Source organism: Budorcas taxicolor, chromosome 2, assembly GCF_023091745.1.
Source record: "Budorcas taxicolor isolate Tak-1 chromosome 2, Takin1.1, whole genome shotgun sequence".
Lineage (NCBI taxonomy): Eukaryota > Metazoa > Chordata > Mammalia > Artiodactyla > Bovidae > Budorcas > Budorcas taxicolor.
This window is the reverse complement of record NC_068911.1, coordinates 123,696,423-123,715,005: the sequence shown is the minus strand read 5'-3', so window position 1 is coordinate 123,715,005 and position 18,583 is coordinate 123,696,423. Positions and strand designations below refer to the sequence as shown.

The following is an 18,583-nucleotide window of genomic DNA, read 5'->3' as shown; positions in this document are numbered from 1 at the left end:
GATTGTGAGCAGGTTCCCAGTTGCTAACCAAATCTTCCTGGGATACTGGACAGTTGACCTCTGCCAGGAGGGTCGCAGCCAGAGATCAGCTCCCCAGAGGAGACACAGGGCACATCTGAGATGGCGCTCTTGCAGAGCACCCAGGAATCTGAGGGGCTGTGACTGGGGAGGTGTTTAAGATGCACAAACCACCTGGTACAGTGTGCTTGCCAAGCACCTGGTCGCCTGAGCTGCTTGGACCTGGGAAGGGCACAAAATGCAGGCCCAACTGAGTCTGTGCCTTTGCGGAGTACCTGAGAACCTGAACTTGAGCAGCTTAGATCTGGGAAGTGCATGAAACCCAGGGCCTGCTTTGGAAAGTTCCCCTGAAGAGCAACCTGGAGCCTGAGCAGTGTAGATTGGGAAAGCACACACACTGTGAGATGGGGCAAACCCAGTGTGGTCCATACACTGAGAGCACTCCACACCCATGCCAGTGATATTTGTTTGCAGTGTTCCTTGCTCCCCACAGCACAACTCAACAAGTGAGCCTAAATAAGTGACCACCTTTGCCCCCTTGTGTCGGGCAGAAATTAGACACTGGAGAGACTTGGAAACAGAGGAAGCCAAAATAAACAGAGAAGAGGGAACCACTTTGGAAGTGACAGGTGCAACAGATTAAAACCCTGTAGTTAACAGTGACTAAGCATTGGAAGGGGCCTATAGACCTTGAGAAGAAGTATAAGGAACAATCTGAAACTTAAATGACCCCACATTGCCCTCAACAGCTCCAGAGAAATTCCTAGATATATTTTACTATTATCATTTTTAAAATTAATTTTTAAGTCCTTCATTACCCCTTTTTCATTTTTATAACCTATTACCTTGCAAAAAAGACCCTATTTTAAAACAAATTTCATATATATATATAATAATTTTTGTGATTTTGTTTTGTATTTCTAATATTGTATTTTTGAGACTCTAACCTCTGCTCTAGATTTTTAATCTTTGCTTTTTGGTATATGTTATCAAGTTTGTACCTTTATGAAACTAATCTTCAGTACCCATTTTTACTTAGGGGTGTGATTACTGGCTTGACTGCTCTCTCCCCTTTTGACTCTCCTTTTTCTCCCCCAGGTCAAATCTATCTCCTCCCTCCCCCTTCTCTTCTCTCCATAACTCTGTGAATCTCTTTAGGTGTTCTGGGCTGTGGAGAACACTTAGGGAACTGATTACTGGCTAGAATGGTCTCTCCCCTTTTGACTCCCCCTCTTCTCCTCCTGGTCACCTCTATCTCCCTTCTCCTTCTTCTCTTCTCCATGCAACTCTGTGAACCTCTCTGGATGTCCCTCACTGTGGAGAATCTTTTCACCATTAACCTAGATGTTTTATCATTGGTGCTGTATGGATGGAGAAGTCTTGAGGCTACTGTAAGAATAAGACTGAAGGCCAGAGTCAGGAGTCTTAAATACAAAACTTGAGAACACCAGAAAACTCCTGACTCCAGGGAACATTAATCGACAAGAGCTCATCTAAAACCTCCATACCTACACTGCAATCAAGCTCCACCCAAGAGCCAACAAGTTTCAGAGCAAGACATACCAAGCTAATTCTCCAGCAATACAGGAGCATAACCCTGAGCCTTAAAATACAGGTGACCAAAAGTCACACCAAACCCATAGACACCTCAAAACTCACCACTGGACACTTCATTGTGCTCCAAAGAGAAGAGATCCAGCTCCACCCACCAGAACATGAAAGCAAGCTTCCCTAATCAGGAAATCTTGACAAGCCACTCATCCAACTCCACACATGGAGAAACCTCCACAATAAAAAGGAGCCACAAACTTCCAGCATACAGAAAGGCCACTCCAAACACAGCAATCTAAACAAAATGAAAAGGCAGGGAAATATTCAGCAGGTAAAGGAACATGATAAATGCCCACTGAAACAAACAAAAGAGGAGGAGAAAGGGAGTCTACCTGAAAAAGAATTCAGCATAATGATAGTAAAGATGATCCAAAATCTTGAAAACAAAATGGAGTTACAGATAAATAGACTGGAGACAAGGATTGAGAGATGCAAGAAATGTTAAACAAGGACCTAGAAGAAATAAAAAAGGGTCAATCAATAATGAATAATGCAATAAATGAGATCAAAAAGCACTTTGGAGGGAACCAACAGTAGAATAACTGAAGCAGGAGATAGGATAAGTGAGGTGGAAGATAGAATGGTGGTAGTAAATATTCAGCAGGTAAAGAACAGAGAGGAAAAGCAGAGAGGGAAAAAGGAAAAAGAATTAAAAGAAATGAGGACAATCTCAGAGACCTCTGGGTCAATGTTAAACACTCCAACATTTGAATCATAGGAGTCACAGAAGAAGGAGACAAAAAGAAAGGTCATGAGAAAATACTTGAGGAAAAATAGTTGAAAACTTCCCTAAAATGGGGAAGGGAATAGCCACCCAAATCCAAGAAGATCAGAGAGTCCAAAACAGGATAAACCCAAGGCTAAACACCCCATGACACATAGTAATCAAATTAACGAAGATCAAATACAAAGAGCAATATTAAAAGCAACAAGAAAAAAGCAACAAATAACACACAAAGGGATTCCCATATGGATAATAGCTGATCTTTCAATAGAAACTCTTCAGGCCAGAAGGGAATGGCAGGACATACTTAAAGTGATGAAAGAGAAAAACTTACAACCCAGATTGTAGTACATATCCCACTGTACCCAGCAAAAATCTCATTCAAATATGAAGGAGAAATCAAAAGCTTCGCAGACAAGCAAAAGCTCAGAGAATTCAGCACCACCAAACCAGCTCTTAAACAAATGCTAAATGATCTTCTCTAGACAGGAAACACAGAAATGCATTATAAATGCGAACCCAAAACAACAAAGTAAATGGCAACGGGATCATACTTATCAATAATTGCCTTAAATGTAAATGGGTTGAATGCCCCAACCAAAAGACAAAGACTGGCTGAATGAATATGAAAACAAGACCCCTATATATGCTGTCTACAAGAGACCCACCTCAAACCTAGGGACACATACAGATGGAAAGTGAAGGGCTGCAAGAAGATATTCCATGCAAATAGAGACCGAAAGAAAGCAGGAGTAGCACTACTCACATCAGATATAATAGACTTTAAAACAAAGGCTGTGAAAGAGACAAAGAAGGACACTACATCATGATCAAAGGATCAATCCAAGAAGAAGATATAATATTTATATATATATATGCACCCAACATAGGAGCACCGCAATATGTAAGACAAATGCTAACAAGTATGAAAGGGGAAATTAACAATAACACAATAATAGTGGGAGACTTTAATACCCCACTCACACCTATGGATAGATCAAGTAAACAGAAAATTAACAAGGAAGCACAAACTTTAAATGATACAATAGACCAGTTAGACCGAATTGATATCTATAGGACATTTTATCCCAAACCAATGAATTTCACCTTTTTCTCAAGCTCACACGGAACCTTCTCCAGGATAGATCACATCTTAGGCCATAAATCTAGCCTTGGTAAATTCAAAAAAACTGAAATCATTCCAAGCATCTTTTCTGACCACAATGCAGTAAGATTAGATCTCAATTACAGAAGAAAAACTATTAAAAATTCCAACATATGGAGGCTGAACAGCACGCTGCTGACTAACCAACAAATCACAGAAGAAATTAAAAAAAGAAATCAAAATATGCATAGAAATGAATGAAAAGGAAAACACAACAACCCAAAACCTGTGGGACACTGTAAAAGCAGTGCTAAGGGGAAAGTTCATACAATACAGGCATACCTCAGGAAACAAGAAAAAAGTCAAATAAATAACCTAACTGGACATGTAAAGCAACTAGAAAAGGAAGAAATGAAGAACCCCAGGATTAGTAGAAGGAAAGAAATCTTAAAAATTAGGGCAAAAATAAATGCAAAATAAACAAAAGAGACCATAGCAAAAATCAACAAAGCCAAAAGCTGGTTCTTTGAAAGGATAAATAAAATTGACAAAACTTTAGCAAGACTCATCAAGAAACAAAGGGAGAAAAATCCAATCAATAAAATTAGAAATGAAAATGGAGAGATCACAACAGAAAGCACTGAAATACAAAGGATCATAAGAGACTACTATCAGCAATTATATGCCAATAAAATGGACAACGTGGAAGAAATGGACAAATTCTTAGAAAAATACAACTTTCCAAAGCTGAACCAGGAAGAAATAGAAAATCTTCACAGACCCATCACAAGCATGGAAATTGAAACTGTAATCAGAAAACTTCCAGCAAACAAAAGCCCAGGTCCAGACGCCTTCACAGATGAATTCTACCAAAAATTTAGAGAAGAGCTAACACTTATCCTACTCAAACTTTTCCAGAAAATTGCAGAGGAAGGTAAACTTCCAAACTCATTCTCTGAGGCCACCATCACCCTAATACCAAAACCAGACAAAGATGCCACAACAAAAGAAAACTACAGGCCAATATCAGTGATGAACATAGATGCAGAAATCCTTAACAAAATTCTAGCAATCAGAATCCAACAACACATTAAAAAGATCATACACCATGACCAAGTGGGCTTTATCCCAGGGATGCAAGGATTCTTCAATATCCACAAATCAATCAATGTAATACACCACATTAACAAATTGAAAAATAAAAGCCATATGATTATCTCAGTAGATGCAGAGAAAGCCTTTGAAAAAATTCAACATCCATTTATGATAAAAACTCTCCAGAAAGCAGGAATAGAAGGAACATACCTCAACATAATAAAAGCTATATACGACAAACCCACAGCAAACATTATCCTCAATGGTGAAAAATTGAAAGCATTTCCCCTAAAGTCAGGAACAAGACTAGGGTGCCCACTTTCACCGCTACTATTCAACATAGTTTTGGAAGTTTTGGCCTCAGGAATCAGAGCAGAAAAAAAAATAAAAGGAATCCAAGTTGGAAAAGAAGAAGTAAAACTCTCACTGTTTGCAGATGACATGATCCTCTACATAGAAAACCCTAAAGACTCCACCAGAAAATTACTAGAGCTAATCAATGAATATATAATGTTGCAGGATATAACACCAACACACAGAAATCCCTTGCATTCCTATACACTAACAATGAGAAAATAGAAAGAGAAATTAAGGAAACAATTCCATTCACCATTGCAACGAAAAGAATAAAATACTTAGGAATATATCTACCTAAAGAATCTAAAGACCTATATATAGAAAACCATAAAACACTGGTGAAAGAAATCAAAGAGGACACTAATAGATGGAGAAATATACCATGTTCATGTATCATAAGAATCAATATGGTGAAAATGAGTATACTACCCAAAGCAATTTATAGATTCAATGCAATCCCTATCAAGCTACCAGCGGTATTTTTCACAGAACTAGAACAAATAATTTCACAATTTGTATGGAAATACAAAAAACCTCGAATAGCCAAAGCAATCTTGAGCAAGAAGAATGAACTGGAGGAATCAACCTGCTGACTTCAGGCTCTACTACAAAGCCACAGTCATCAAGATAGTATGGTACTGGCACAAAGACAGAAATATAGATCAATGGAACAAAATAGAAAGCCTGGAGATAAATCCACGCACCTATGGACACCTTATCTTTGACAAAGGAGGCAAGAATATACAATGAATTAAAGACAATCTCTTTAACAAGTGGTGCTGGGAAAACTGGTCAACCACTTGTAAAAGAATGAAACTAGAACACTTTCTAACACCATACACAAAAATAAACTCAAAATGGATTAAAGATCTAAACATAAGACCAGAAACTATAAAACTCCTAGAGGAGAACATAGGCAAAACACTCTCCGACATACATCACAGCAGGATCCTCTATGACCCACCTCCCAGAATATTGAAAATAAAGTAAACAAATGGGACCTAATTAAACTTAAAAGCTTCTGCACAACAAAGGAAACTATAAGCAAGGTGAAAAGACAGCCTTCAGAATGGGAGAAAATAATAGCAAGTGAAGCAACTGACAAACAACTAATCTCAAAATATACAAGCAACTCCTACAGCTCAATTCCAGAAAAATAAACGACCCAATCAAAAAATGGGCCAAAGAACTAAATAGATATTTCTCCAAAGAAGACATACAGATGGCTAACAAACACATGGAAAGATGCTCAACATCACTCATTATCAGAGAAATGCAGATGAATGGATAAGAAAGCTGTGGTACATATACAAAATGGAGTATTACTCAGCCATTAAAATGAATACATTTGAATCAGTTCTAATGAAGTGAATGAAACTGGAGCCTATTATATAGAGTGAAGTAAGCGAGAAAGAAAAATACCGATACAGTATACTAATGCATATATATGGAATTTAGAAAGATCCTAACAATAACCCTGTATGTGAGACAGCAAAAGAGACACAGATGTATAGAACAGTCTTTTGGACTCTGTGGGAGAGGGAGAGGGTGGGATGATTTGGGAGAATGGCACTGAAACATGTATAATATCATATATGAAATGAATCGCCAGTCCAGGTTCAATGCATGATACTGGATGCTTGGGGCTGGTGCACTGGGATGAACCAGAGGGATAGTATGGGGAGGGAGGAGGGAGGGGGGTTCAGGATGCGGAACACATGTATACCTGTGGTGGATTCATGTTGATGTATGGCAAAACCAGTACAATATTGTAAAGTAATTAACCTCCAATTAAAACAAATAAATTTATATAAAAAAAGAAAAAAGGGATAGAACTCAAAGTCAGAAATTAAAGAGAAGACATTTCAAGTGATACCACAGAAATACAAAGGATTGTAAGTGACAGGTACAAACAATTATATGTCAACAAATTGGATAACCTAGAAGAAATGGATAAATTTCTAGAAACACAGTACCTATCAAAACTGAATCATGAAGAAATAGAAAATTTGAACAGACCAATAAAAAGTAAGGAGACTGAATCAATAGTTAGAAAGAAAAGCCCAGGAAAAGATAGTTTCACTGGTGAATTATACCAAAGACTTAAAGAAGAATAACACCAATCCATCTCAAAGTTTTCTAAAAAAATGAAGAGGAGGTAACACACTTAAACTCATTTTACAAGGCCAGCATCACTCTAATAGAAAGCCGAATAAGGGTATTACAAGAGAAAGAAACTACAGGCCAATATACCTGATAAGCTATAGATGCAAAAATTCTCAACAAAATATTAGCAAATCAAATTCACCATCACATTAAAAGGACTATACACCATGATCACATGGGATTTATCTCTGGGTTGCAAGGATGGTTCAGCATATGAAAATCAATTAATGTGTACACCACATTATAATGAAAGATAAAAATCATAAAATTATCTCAATAGATACAGAATAAGCATTTGACAAAACATCCTTTCATGATTAAAAACACTTAACAAAATTTGGTATAGAAGAAATATGCTTTAACGTAAAGGCCACACATGACAAGCCCACAGATAGCACCATACCGAAAGGTGAAAGATTGAAAGTTTTTCCTCTAAGATCTGTAACAAGACAAGAATGCCCATTTAACACTTAGTACTGGAAGTCCTAGCCAGACTAATCTGGCAGAAAAGAAATAAAAGTTATCTAAATCAGAAAGTGAAAAGTGTTAGTTGCTCAGTCGTGTCCGACTCTTTGCCATCCCATGGACCGTAGCCTCTGTCTATAGACTTCTCCAGCAAGAATACTAGAGTGGGTTTCCATTCCCTTCTCCACGGTGTCTTCCTGACCCAGGGGTCTCCCACATTGAAAGCAGGTTCTTTACCATCTGAGCCACCGAAGCCCTATCCAAATCAGAAAGGGAGAAGTAAAACTGTTTTGGCTTACAGATGATCTGATCTTATACACAGAAATCCCAAGATCCCACCAAAAACCTTTTAGAATTAACCAATGAATTCAGTAAAGTGCATTGCATCACACAAAATTAACAGACATAATTATTTCTTTTCTATACACTAACATTATATTTGAAAAAGATATGAAAAATCCCATTCATGATAGCATTAAAAAATACTTAGGAATAAATTTAACTAAGCAGATGAAAGATGTATACACTAAGTGCTATAATACTTTCATGACAGAGATTGAAGAAGACACGAACAAATGCAGAGATCTCATGTTTTTGAATTGAAAGAATAAATATTGTTAAAATGTCTGTACTACTCTAAGCCATATATAAAATCAATTCCAATGACATTTTTCACAGAAAGAGAATGGCAATCCTAAAATCTCTGTGGAACCACAAACAACCAATATAGCCAAAGCAATATTGAGAAGAAACAAAGTTGGAGGCATCGCACTTCCTTATTTCAAACTGTGCTACTAAGCTATAGTAATCAAAACAGTATGATACTGGCATAAAAACAAACCTGTACTAATGGAGCAGGTTGACAGTACAGAAATAAGCTCTTGCATATTACTTGCATAGGCAAGTAATATTTGACAAAGAAGCCAAGTGTAGTCAAAGGGAAAAGAACTTTTCAATAAGTAATGCTGGGAAAACTACATAACGGCATGCAGAAGATTGATATTAGCCCCAATCTTATCACTCACAAAAATTAACTTGAAATGGATTAAAGACTTGACAATAAGACCTGAGACTCTAAAACTCTTAAGCAAACAAACAAGCAACAGGAAAAAACCTCCTTGGTGTTGGTCTTAGCAGTGATTTTTTTTGCAAAGGCAATAAAAACAAAAATAATCAAGCGGGACTATATTAAACTTAAAAGCTTCTCCACAGCAAAAGAAACCATCAACAAAATGAAAAGACAACATATGGAATGGGAGAAAATATTTTCAAATCATATATTAATATCTAATAAGGGGTTAGCATCCAAAATATATAAAACTCATATAACTCAATGGAAAAAAAATCCAAACAATTCAAATAAAAATGGGCAGAAGATCTGAATAGACATTTTCTTCATGGGGTCGCAAAGAGTCGGACACGACTGAGCTACTGAACTGAACTGAACTGAACTGAAACACAAACAAATACATGAAAAGGTGCTCAGCATCACAAACCATTAGGAAAATGAATATCTAAACAATGGGGTATCACCTTATACCTATTAGAATGGCTATTATCAAAAAGACAAGAATTAACAAGTGCTAGTGAGGATGTAGAAAAAAGGAAACCCTTATGCACTTTTAGTGGAAATATGAATTTGTGTAGCCACTATGGAGAACTGCATGGAGGATCCTAAACAATGAAAAATAGAACTACCATGTGATCCATACATCCCACTTCTGGTTATATTTCCAAAGGAAGTGAAAACAGCCTCTTGAAGACATATCTGCACTTCCATGTTCTTTGCAGCATTATTCACAATAGCCAAGAGGAGGAAACAACCCAAGAGTCTGTCAACAGATGAATGGATAATGGAATGTTATTTAGCCATGAGAAAGAAGGAAATTCTGCCATTTTTAGTAACACGGATGGAAACATGATGGCTTCATGCTAAGTGAAATAAGTCAGACAGAGAAAGACCAGTACTATACAATATCACTTATATGTGGAATCTTTAGAAAACAAACTCACAGAAACAGAGTAGAATGGTGTTGCCAGGGGTTAGGGGGTAGGAGAAAGAGGGAGACTTGGTCAAAAGGTACAAACTTCTAGTTAAAAGACAAATCAGTTTTAAAGATCTAATGTACTGCTGCCTGGTTATGATAGTTCATAATACTGTATTATGTACTTGAAACTTGCTAGTAGATATTAAATGTTCTCACCACAAAAAGTAGTCGTATGACTTTATGGAAGGGATAGTTAAGGCTGCGGCAGTAACTACTTTGCAATATATAAGTATATAAAATCAACACATACTCCTTAAACTAACACAATGTCATAATGTCAATTTTATCTGAAAAAAATATTTTTGGATGCATCATCCAGTTATTAAAATTTATAACAGATAACTCTGATATACGGATCCCTTGTAGACTTATTTCTATTATTTGCTTTTTCTCTCGATCTTGTTTTTGTGTGCCTGTTAACATTTATTTGAATACTAGGCCATATAAATGAAACATAGTAGTGGCTCTAGATGGTATCATTTTCCTTCCGAAGGTATTTACTCTCTCCTTCAGCAGTGATATGGAGGAAGAACAGGTCTCTTCAATTTTGTCAGAGACTGAGGGGCCGTCAGTCTGAGTTCCATCCTTTGTAAGAATTAGTCTGCCACTGATACACTCCCTCTTTTAAGCTATAACCTTTCTAACCAAAATACCCTGAGGTGTTTATCAAAGTTTGTCTTCCTGTGTGGGTTGTGAAGGCCAGCTTTTATTTCCCAAGCATTCCAATCTGTGATAAATTACATTTCAGATCCTTTCTGCTAGATTTCTTTGTCTTTAGAAATCTTAAGCCTGTGCTGCTTAAGAATGGGGAGGCACCTTGAAGGAGCAGGAAGAAATACAGTGCTTTCTGAAAGCATCCCCCTGCTTTCTGGGACCTCTCATTCTGTGTGGGCAAGCTAGAACTCCAGCTTCTAAATTTGCGGTCCCATGGTATTGCTGAAATTCTCTTGGCTGCTCCAAACATGGCAGTCATCCTTGGCCCAGCACCTCAGCCTCCCTCTTAACCCGATCTGCTGAGCCTGAAAGGCCCAGGGACAGTCATGGCAGGACATGGGCTCAGTGCAGAGAGCTCTCTTCACTTGGGGAGCTCAGGCACAGAGGGCCTTCTTCATCTGGTGCCCTAAACAGACTTCCTGTCTTGTTCTGGTCTTTGGACATGCTTTATTTATAGTTGCCCTTGGTGGGAGTGTTGGTCTGCTCTGAGCTGCCTGTCACAGCCAGAAGCAGGGGTCCTCCAGAACCTGTATTTTGGTCAACATTTGCCTGACCCAAAAATCCTTAATGTTTCTACTCTAGCAGAAATTAGTATATCTAGTTTTCATGCCAATATGCCCACAAATAATAAAAAATGTGTTAAGAGATATATGCATACAAACACACAAACTTACTTCATATAAATTATACCAGAGTTTCCTGCTTTTACTGCAGGCACCAGAAAACAGTTGCTCTGGATTCATTTGAGGTAGTAGTCTAAGTCCCAATTTAAATACAAATAGGAAAACAAATCATGGCCAAGGGAGTTTGACTTTTTCTAGGTCCTAGGTGGCAACCAGCTTTCACAGACGTGCAGAGAACCACGGACCCCTGAGTTCCAATGACAGTTACTGGGGCTCTGCCCAGTCATTCAGAATGGCTATGAGTAGGTCCTGTTCGGAGAAGGCAATGGCAACTCACTCCAGTACTCTTGCCTGGAAAATCCCACAGACGGAGGAGCCTGGTAGGCTGCAGTCCATGGGGTCGCTAAGAGTTGGGCACGACTGAGCGACTTCACTTTCACTTTTTACTTTCATGCATTGGGGAAGGAAATGGCAACCCACTCCAGTATTCTTGCCTGGAGAATCCCAGGGACAGAGGAGCCTAGTGGGCTGCTGTCTATGGGGTCGCACAGAGTTGGACACGACTGAAGCGACTTAGCAGCAGCAGGTCCTGATCATACGCTTTTCCCAACACCTGAGTCTATGGACTCTTCCCTCCTGGGGACTTCAGTCTGCCTCTGACAAAACCCTCTGCTGTCTCTCCCCCAGCCTGCCCTACCCTCCTACTGTGCCAGGAGTCCCACGTGGGTTTTTTCTTAGGCTTGCTTGGACCCACATGGGCTTGGGATCCCCTGTTATCCTCCCTTTCACCAGCCTCTTATCCGGGCCTCTCCCTTCAGCCACGTTCTTTGGGGCTCTTGAACTCTCTCAAGGTCTTCTGTACCTCCTCTCTGTATTGCTGGATCCTCAGTGAAAACACTCTTCCCTCCCTTCCATCTTCCCTGGCCTCTCACAGTTGAAGACACCACCTCCAGGAGGCCTTCCTGGATTCCTGGTGTGGTGAGCTGGAGATGCCTGCAGCTGGATACCCACAGCTGCCCATGGCCATGGTGCTTCCCGCCCAGGCTGCTGCTTACGTTCTGTTCTGTTTATGTCTCACCTTGGTCTCTTGCATTCTCCTCCCTGCCCTGCCCAGGGAGTGTACCTTACTGCCGGATAGTGATGCTGAAGTCAGCCTACTTCCAGCTCTGAGGAGGCAACACCAGTAGAACCAAAGGGGACAAGAGACCCTGTTTTAGGAAATGGGCCATGGGCTCCAGCAGGATTTCAGTGGACTGTAGATGGGGAAGGGGACGAGGCATTGATTTTGGACCCACAGTCTGAGCAAATATGGGATGGCATTTATGAACCCAGTGGGCATACCAGCCTGGCTAGAACATTGCATCCCCTGCTGTGTGCTCAGAGGGGAAACAGATGCAGAGAGGGGAATCCAGAACCTCAACATCAGAGTCAGGATTTGAGCCCAGGGTCTGGGCTGCCCATCCGTAGCTCTGGTCTCAGACCTGCTTCCTTTCAGTCCTGGGAGCCAACCTGCAGACCAGGGTCCTAGATCTGGGTGCGGCCTCCCATTCAGTCTCCAGCGAGAGCCTGAACCAAAACTGAGAGGCTGCGGGATGAGTGGGAAGGGGCACAGGGTTGAGGGGAAAGGGCAGAGCTGTGCCTCAGGGTCACAGGATTTCCATTTAACCTAGCAGCCTTGAGGGCTGAGAAGGAAAGGGATCTGGAGGAAGATGGAAGAGGACGAGGTAAATTCTCTGGCAGGCAGAGCTGGTAAAGTTCACTGCTGGCAGCACCTGTGATCCTCTGGCAACTTGGGTGTTCCCAGGTGAGGTCTGCTACTGATGTGACTTGGAACCTGTTTTCTCAGGGTGGGGGGTTCTGCTAGTCCCTGCCTTTGCTGGGGCCTCCAACAGGCCTCTTACCTCTTCTCTTCCACACCTATGGTCCAAAGACCCTCCTGGCTATAGACCATGGGGTTGCAAAGAGTCGGATATGACTGAGCAACTAACACTTGCACTTCATGCCTTCCACACCCAGACACAGGAACGTCTCAAGGGGCCCAGGCCATTGCTGCCCTCAACTCTGGTGTTGAAATCAGGAGAGGCGAGTGTGATTCTGTGGAGTTACCACTTCTGGACTAGGAGAGAGATCTTCCTGAAAGGGAAGGGTGTTGGGCTGGCGGGAAGAGGTTGAGGACGTGGGACAGTCTTTGTGGGCCCATGTGGGGAGGATCATAGTGCCAGCTGTACTCATGCAGGGTCCAGCAGGAAGCGGATGGCACAGTGCATCAGAGTATGAGGAGGGTGTTTTAATAAAAGACATTTACAAAGCATGGGTGTAGAGAAACCTCAAGAGAGAATGCACTTTCCTGGGCCTCAGAACTTCAGAGCTGTTACCACCCCACCAGGTTGGAGGGGTTGGGAGAGGGAGAGTTACCAGAACCCAGAGGTAAGAGAGCTTCCTGACAGCAGCTGGGACCTTTGTTCAGTTGAAGGTGACAAGTGGCCAGGTGGGACCCTGCCAAGAGAGGAGAAGCAGGCCTGCTTCTGCCTCTGACCTCCAGCTGGCCAAACCCAACCAGGAGCAGGAGGCCAGGGGGATTGTTGGCAGTCTGTGCAGTCAGGCAGCAGGGTGGTGAAGGATAGAGGTGGGTGCTGCAGAGGGATGATAGACAGCTATGGGCAGGGAGCACTTTGTGGGTCAGTTGGAGATTGAAGGCTTTGCTCCTGCTCTGTCCCGGGTGCCTGGCCCTGGATGGGTCTGCTCACACTGGGGGCTGATGGTGGCTTTCCTGAGTCCCAGCCCTCGATCCTACACTGCTTTGGAAACCAGGCCCAGGGAACCAAACTTCGGGCCTCTAAACTTTCTACCCCCAGGCAGACACAGCTTTCTCTCCTTGGGGATCCTGGATGTCCCAGGACCTTTTTTGCCTCCTCCTCCTCCTCCTCCTCCTCCTCCTCCTCCTCCTCCTTTTTCTTCTTCTTGAGCCAGAAAATGTAACATCTGGGCCAGGAAACAGGATGGAGATGGGTCAGTCAAGCTGTAGGCGTGTCTTCCTTGGGAACATGGGGCTTGGAGCAGGCACTCACCCACCTCCAGCTAGGATCGCCAGGGGCAGAGCGAAGCCGATGCCCATAGCCCACATGAAGTTCTTCCCAGTCCATGCTGTGGGGAGAGGGGGAAAGGGAGAGCCAGTAATTAGGGAGCAGACAGGGCTATATCAGCTCCAAGAGAAGACTGCATTCTTTCCTTTTATTCACCCACTCAGTCATCTGTTTGTAGACACTGAGCACCTACTGTATGCCCACCTACATCTAGAGATGTAGAACAGGATCCCTGATCTCTAGGAGGGAAAGAAACCAAAGAGTCTGCTGTGGTGTCCCAGGGGAGCAGAGCAGGGCAGGGCACGGGCTGACCGATCACCGGGAGGGTCGGTGAGCTCCAGGTCAACTAGCTCGGAGCTAGTCATGAAAAGCTTCTTAGGAAACAGGAATTCTGAGCTGGACTTTGAAGGACTAGTAGTTCAGTTCAGATGGTCAAGGAGCCAAACTGTGTTCCAGGCAGAGCACACAGAGTGTTCAAGGTCAGAAGTATGAAGCTGTCTGTCCAGCATGTCAGCAGCTCTGTGTGTCTGGGAAGATAGGGGAGGGTACAGGTGAGCAAGGCCTCTCCAGGTGGGTGTGCTTTATCTGGGGGCCACTGGGAGCCACTGAAAGTTGTAACAGGGAGTGTCAGAGGTAGATTGGCTCCTTTAGAGACAGAGTTCTTTAATTGCTGAGTGAGAGGTGACCAGGAGAGGCAGGGAGGCCAGTTAGGAGATTCTGCCACAATCCAGAAGAGGTGAAGCTGAGAAGAGGAGTTTGGAAGGATCATATGGTAACATGTTGAAGAATTCTTTAGCAAGACCTGGTGACTACATCCTCTGAGTAAGGGAGGGAGACTCCTGGTTTAGGAGGTTGAGGACTTGAGTGAGACGTTTGCTTAGAGGGGGCTTGAAGGAAGAGTAGATTTGGGGGAATTGAAATGGGTTTGGACATGTCCCCAGGCATGCTGACTTTAGGGACCTGACAAGCCCCCTGAGAGCACATCCTAGAGGCAGATGGCTCTGTGGCTCTGAAGCTGGACATGTGGAATCCAGACACCCTGGGAGGTGCCACCTTCCCCAGGGAGGAAGAGGAGCACAAAGGGATCAGGGGTAGATAGAGGACGAAGACATTCCAGACGAAGCCAATGGACCTGGAGTGGAGGCAGGGAGGCTGGAGGGCAAGAAGGTTGGTTCGCCACTGACCTGGGCAGAGATCGGGGTCTTGGCAGGTCAGGAAGTGTTTCTGGCATGTGGTGCAACTGATTACCTCCAATGTGGAGCGGATGTCTGTGAGAGAGAATGGGTAGGAGCCTTAGAGAGAGTCAGGTGCCCCTCACCCCTCACCCAGACCTGGTCCCCAAAATACTCACCACAGGACTCATTGCAGGCTGCCCAGGAGGGTGAAATGGCAGAGAGACTGAGATGCTGGGGAGGCAGACAGAGCTGGGAAGGACTGGGGTGTGAGCAGGAATCATAGCTGGGAGAAAGTGTGGTTAGGTGCCCCAGGTAAGGGCAGGGGAAGGGCCCAAAGAGGGCAGCAGATTGGACTCTGCTTCATCAGGTCTCTGGGAAGTGAAGGGCTGGGTGATGAACAGGGGCCAGCCCCACCTCTCACCCTTGTTCTTCAGACCCTCAGATACATCCTCCAGCTGCTTGGAAAATTGCTGCTTCAGGACACGAACCTCTTCCAAAAGTGATGGCTTATCTGGGTGGAGCAAGAGGGAAGGGGTGCTTTCGCTGTTTGTTCCATAGGTGGAGTCAATAACCTAACTTTCTCAAGATTAGGAATTCAAACCAGTTTTTTCAGACACAAATTCTGTAGAACACACAGATAGATACTGTGTCCAATCCTACCCTTCACAACACTGCCCCACCACATGCCAGTGGTCTTCAGAGAATGCCTTGGAGGATCAGGTTTTGTTAACCCAAGCCCTGGGGCCCTAGGATGCTAGGCTTCCTCACCATCTCGAAGCTTCTTAATGGCTTTATCTATGTGAGTGAATAATGTTCCTGCTGCTTCCTCCAAATGATCTTGACCTGAGAATGGGGTTTGGGACAAAGTCAGGGGATTAAGACCCCGGGCCAGGTAAAGGGGTCAGCCCTGATCCCTGGGTCTCCTGGCTGTGCCTCACCAAGGTATGAGTTATCAGGAGAAGAATGATTGTCCATAAATAGGGAATGGAGGCTTTGGGAGAGCTCTGCAGGTGGCCCTGGAGTGCCCCAAAGAATCTGCAGGTCATAATCTATTAATGCAGGCAGCTCTTGCCAGCACTGGAGGCAGTTTTTCCCATTGGTGGTGGGCAGGAGACAGCTGAGCAGGAGAAGCAGCATCTTCTGGGGTTTTCCTCTGGTGCCCTTACTACCTTGCCTGGCAGTACCAAATGGAATGCTGGCACCCTATTCCCCTGGAAACAACATTCTTTTTACAGGACAAAAGTAAATTCCACAGGGTAAGGTGAAAGCCAGTTATGGTGTTACTGAGTCCAAGCTTGTTCTGCTGGCTGCACAAGACAACTTTATTCAGAAAGCTGGTTGACTGAGATTGGCAAACTAGTGTTTCAAAATAACCATCTTGTTGGGGTTTGGGTGCCAGGTTCTTTTATGGATCAGAGATGGTGGGAGGTGAGGAAAGAAAGTAAAATCTTACAAGTATCTCCTAGAATGGCAAACCTCAGGTAGGGGGTTGTGTTAATTTCTTCCTTCCTGCCATCCACAGGCAGACAGATTTCTGAACAAAGGCACTTCAGCTTACCAGTCAGACAGAGGGGCGGGATTCTCTGAGGCAAGCCATTATGTGTGACTATAATAACCAAAGTGGCCAAAGAAACAGATCTAGCACAGAAGAGTTAAAATTGACTCTTTCCTTTTACAATGGCACAAACCAGGGCTTTGGCATCAAACCAAAGTGAGGACCCTGATATCCTCCTTTGAAGATGGAGTCACTGATCATCATTGGCGATGGCTGAGAGAGATGGCTGTGCCGCCTTGTGATCTGTCCTCAGCTCCCTTGGCAGCATTTACCATATATGGAATAGTTCAACAAGCTGAAATTTGCAGGGCCAGGAGACAGCAGCATAGAGAGAGGGTTGGGTTGCTTGTTCAAAGAGTCTGAATCACTTTGCCACATAGAAGTGGTCAGCCATGTGGGAAGCTTGTGGAACACATGTCTTTTCCATGGCACTTATAAACTGGCTACTGTTTTCGTGCCTGATCAAAACAGAGGGTCTTCAGTAGCTATTCTGATCACAGAGTAGACACTGTAGGCAGAGTATAGATAGGGAGTGCATGAAAGTACAGAGAGAGAAGCCATCTCTGAGATAGCAGTTCTTTTCTGCAGTAGGCATTGAAGAGATGCAAAATTCCTTACTCTTTAACAACGAGAAAGCCAGTGGCATCCTTGTCACTCCTCAGCTGATAAGCTTTCCCTCTTCCAGGTCGTGCTTCCAACCAATTTGAGTTCCTCAAGCTGAACTATGGACAGCTGAAAGCCACCAGGCATTTAAGGAGTGCTTTAAGTGTGAACAAGAGACAAAACAATGTCAAAAATTCAAACAAAAGCAAGCAAAAACCGCAGGAAAAAAGAGTACAAAGGTCATGGTGGGAAGCAGAAGAAAACTTAGAAACTCACCGTAACTAAATAGACAAACTATTGCTTTCCCCAAACAAGAAGAAGCTATATGTAGAAAAAAATAAAAGTCTGAAAATAAAGTGTTATTGGAGATTAAAAATATAATATCAAGAATTTAAATATTACATAGATGTGTTGGGAGATAGGCTTTCAGAAGTCTCCTAGCCAGAAGTATAAAAATAATAGAGATGAGAAATAGGAAAAGATAAAATTAGATAATCCATGAAGTCCAGGTCTAACATCTAGCTAATATAAATTTCAGAAAGTAAGAACAGAGAAAATGGAGGGGAGAAAGTTATTTGCAATGAAAGTTCGGTGGGAGGGATAAACATGTACACACTACCATATATAAAATAGATAACAAACAAGTACTTTCTGTGTAATACAGGGAACTCTACTCAGTATTCTGCAACAACTGGTATGATAAATGAATCTGAAAAAAATGGAGATATTTATATACATATATCTGAATAACTTTGCTGTACACTTGAAACTAACACCATATTGTAAATTGACTATACTTCCATATAAAATAAAAATTAAAAAAAAAGGTTGGGTGGGAAGTCTACACAGGGAGTTCTGTCCTATAGGGAGAGGGATGTAGAGGGTGGGCATCAAGGTTTTCTAGAAGAAATAGCAGCTGAATTGGTCAGTTCAGACTGCAGCAGTCAGATGGACTCATGAGAGGGTGATTCTGAGTACTGCAGACCTATTGCTTTTCCGCTGGCTTTGGACATTTTGGGGGTTAGGGGATTGCCTGCTTTTCTCTACTTAGGCAATGTTTCTGGAAAGGAAAGCCCTTATTCTCTAGAACCAAGGATAGGAAAAGCAGGTACTTTCCCTTATACCCTGGGTAGGGCTCAAAGCTGTGCAAACATGCCAGCCACCTGCTTACAATGTTTATTACACCTCTGAGTTTACCACACCCAGCTTGCATGTGGGGGAGGAGAGAATAGGGAACTGAC

General features: G+C 42.6%; 1 protein-coding gene across 1 annotated transcript; it reads right to left on the bottom strand.

Moving 5' to 3' along the window:
• Window positions 1-13,990: 13,990 nt before the first annotated feature.
• TEX51 (testis expressed 51) lies at window positions 13,991-16,321 on the bottom strand. The gene is made up of 5 exons (XM_052653217.1): window positions 16,177-16,321; window positions 15,953-16,027; window positions 15,606-15,695; window positions 15,194-15,277; window positions 13,991-14,070 (listed from the first exon to the last, which is right to left on the bottom strand). Exons 1-5 carry the CDS (start codon window positions 16,319-16,321, stop codon window positions 13,991-13,993), a joined length of 474 nt encoding a protein of 157 aa, XP_052509177.1.
• Between the last annotated feature and the right edge of the window lie 2,262 nt (window positions 16,322-18,583).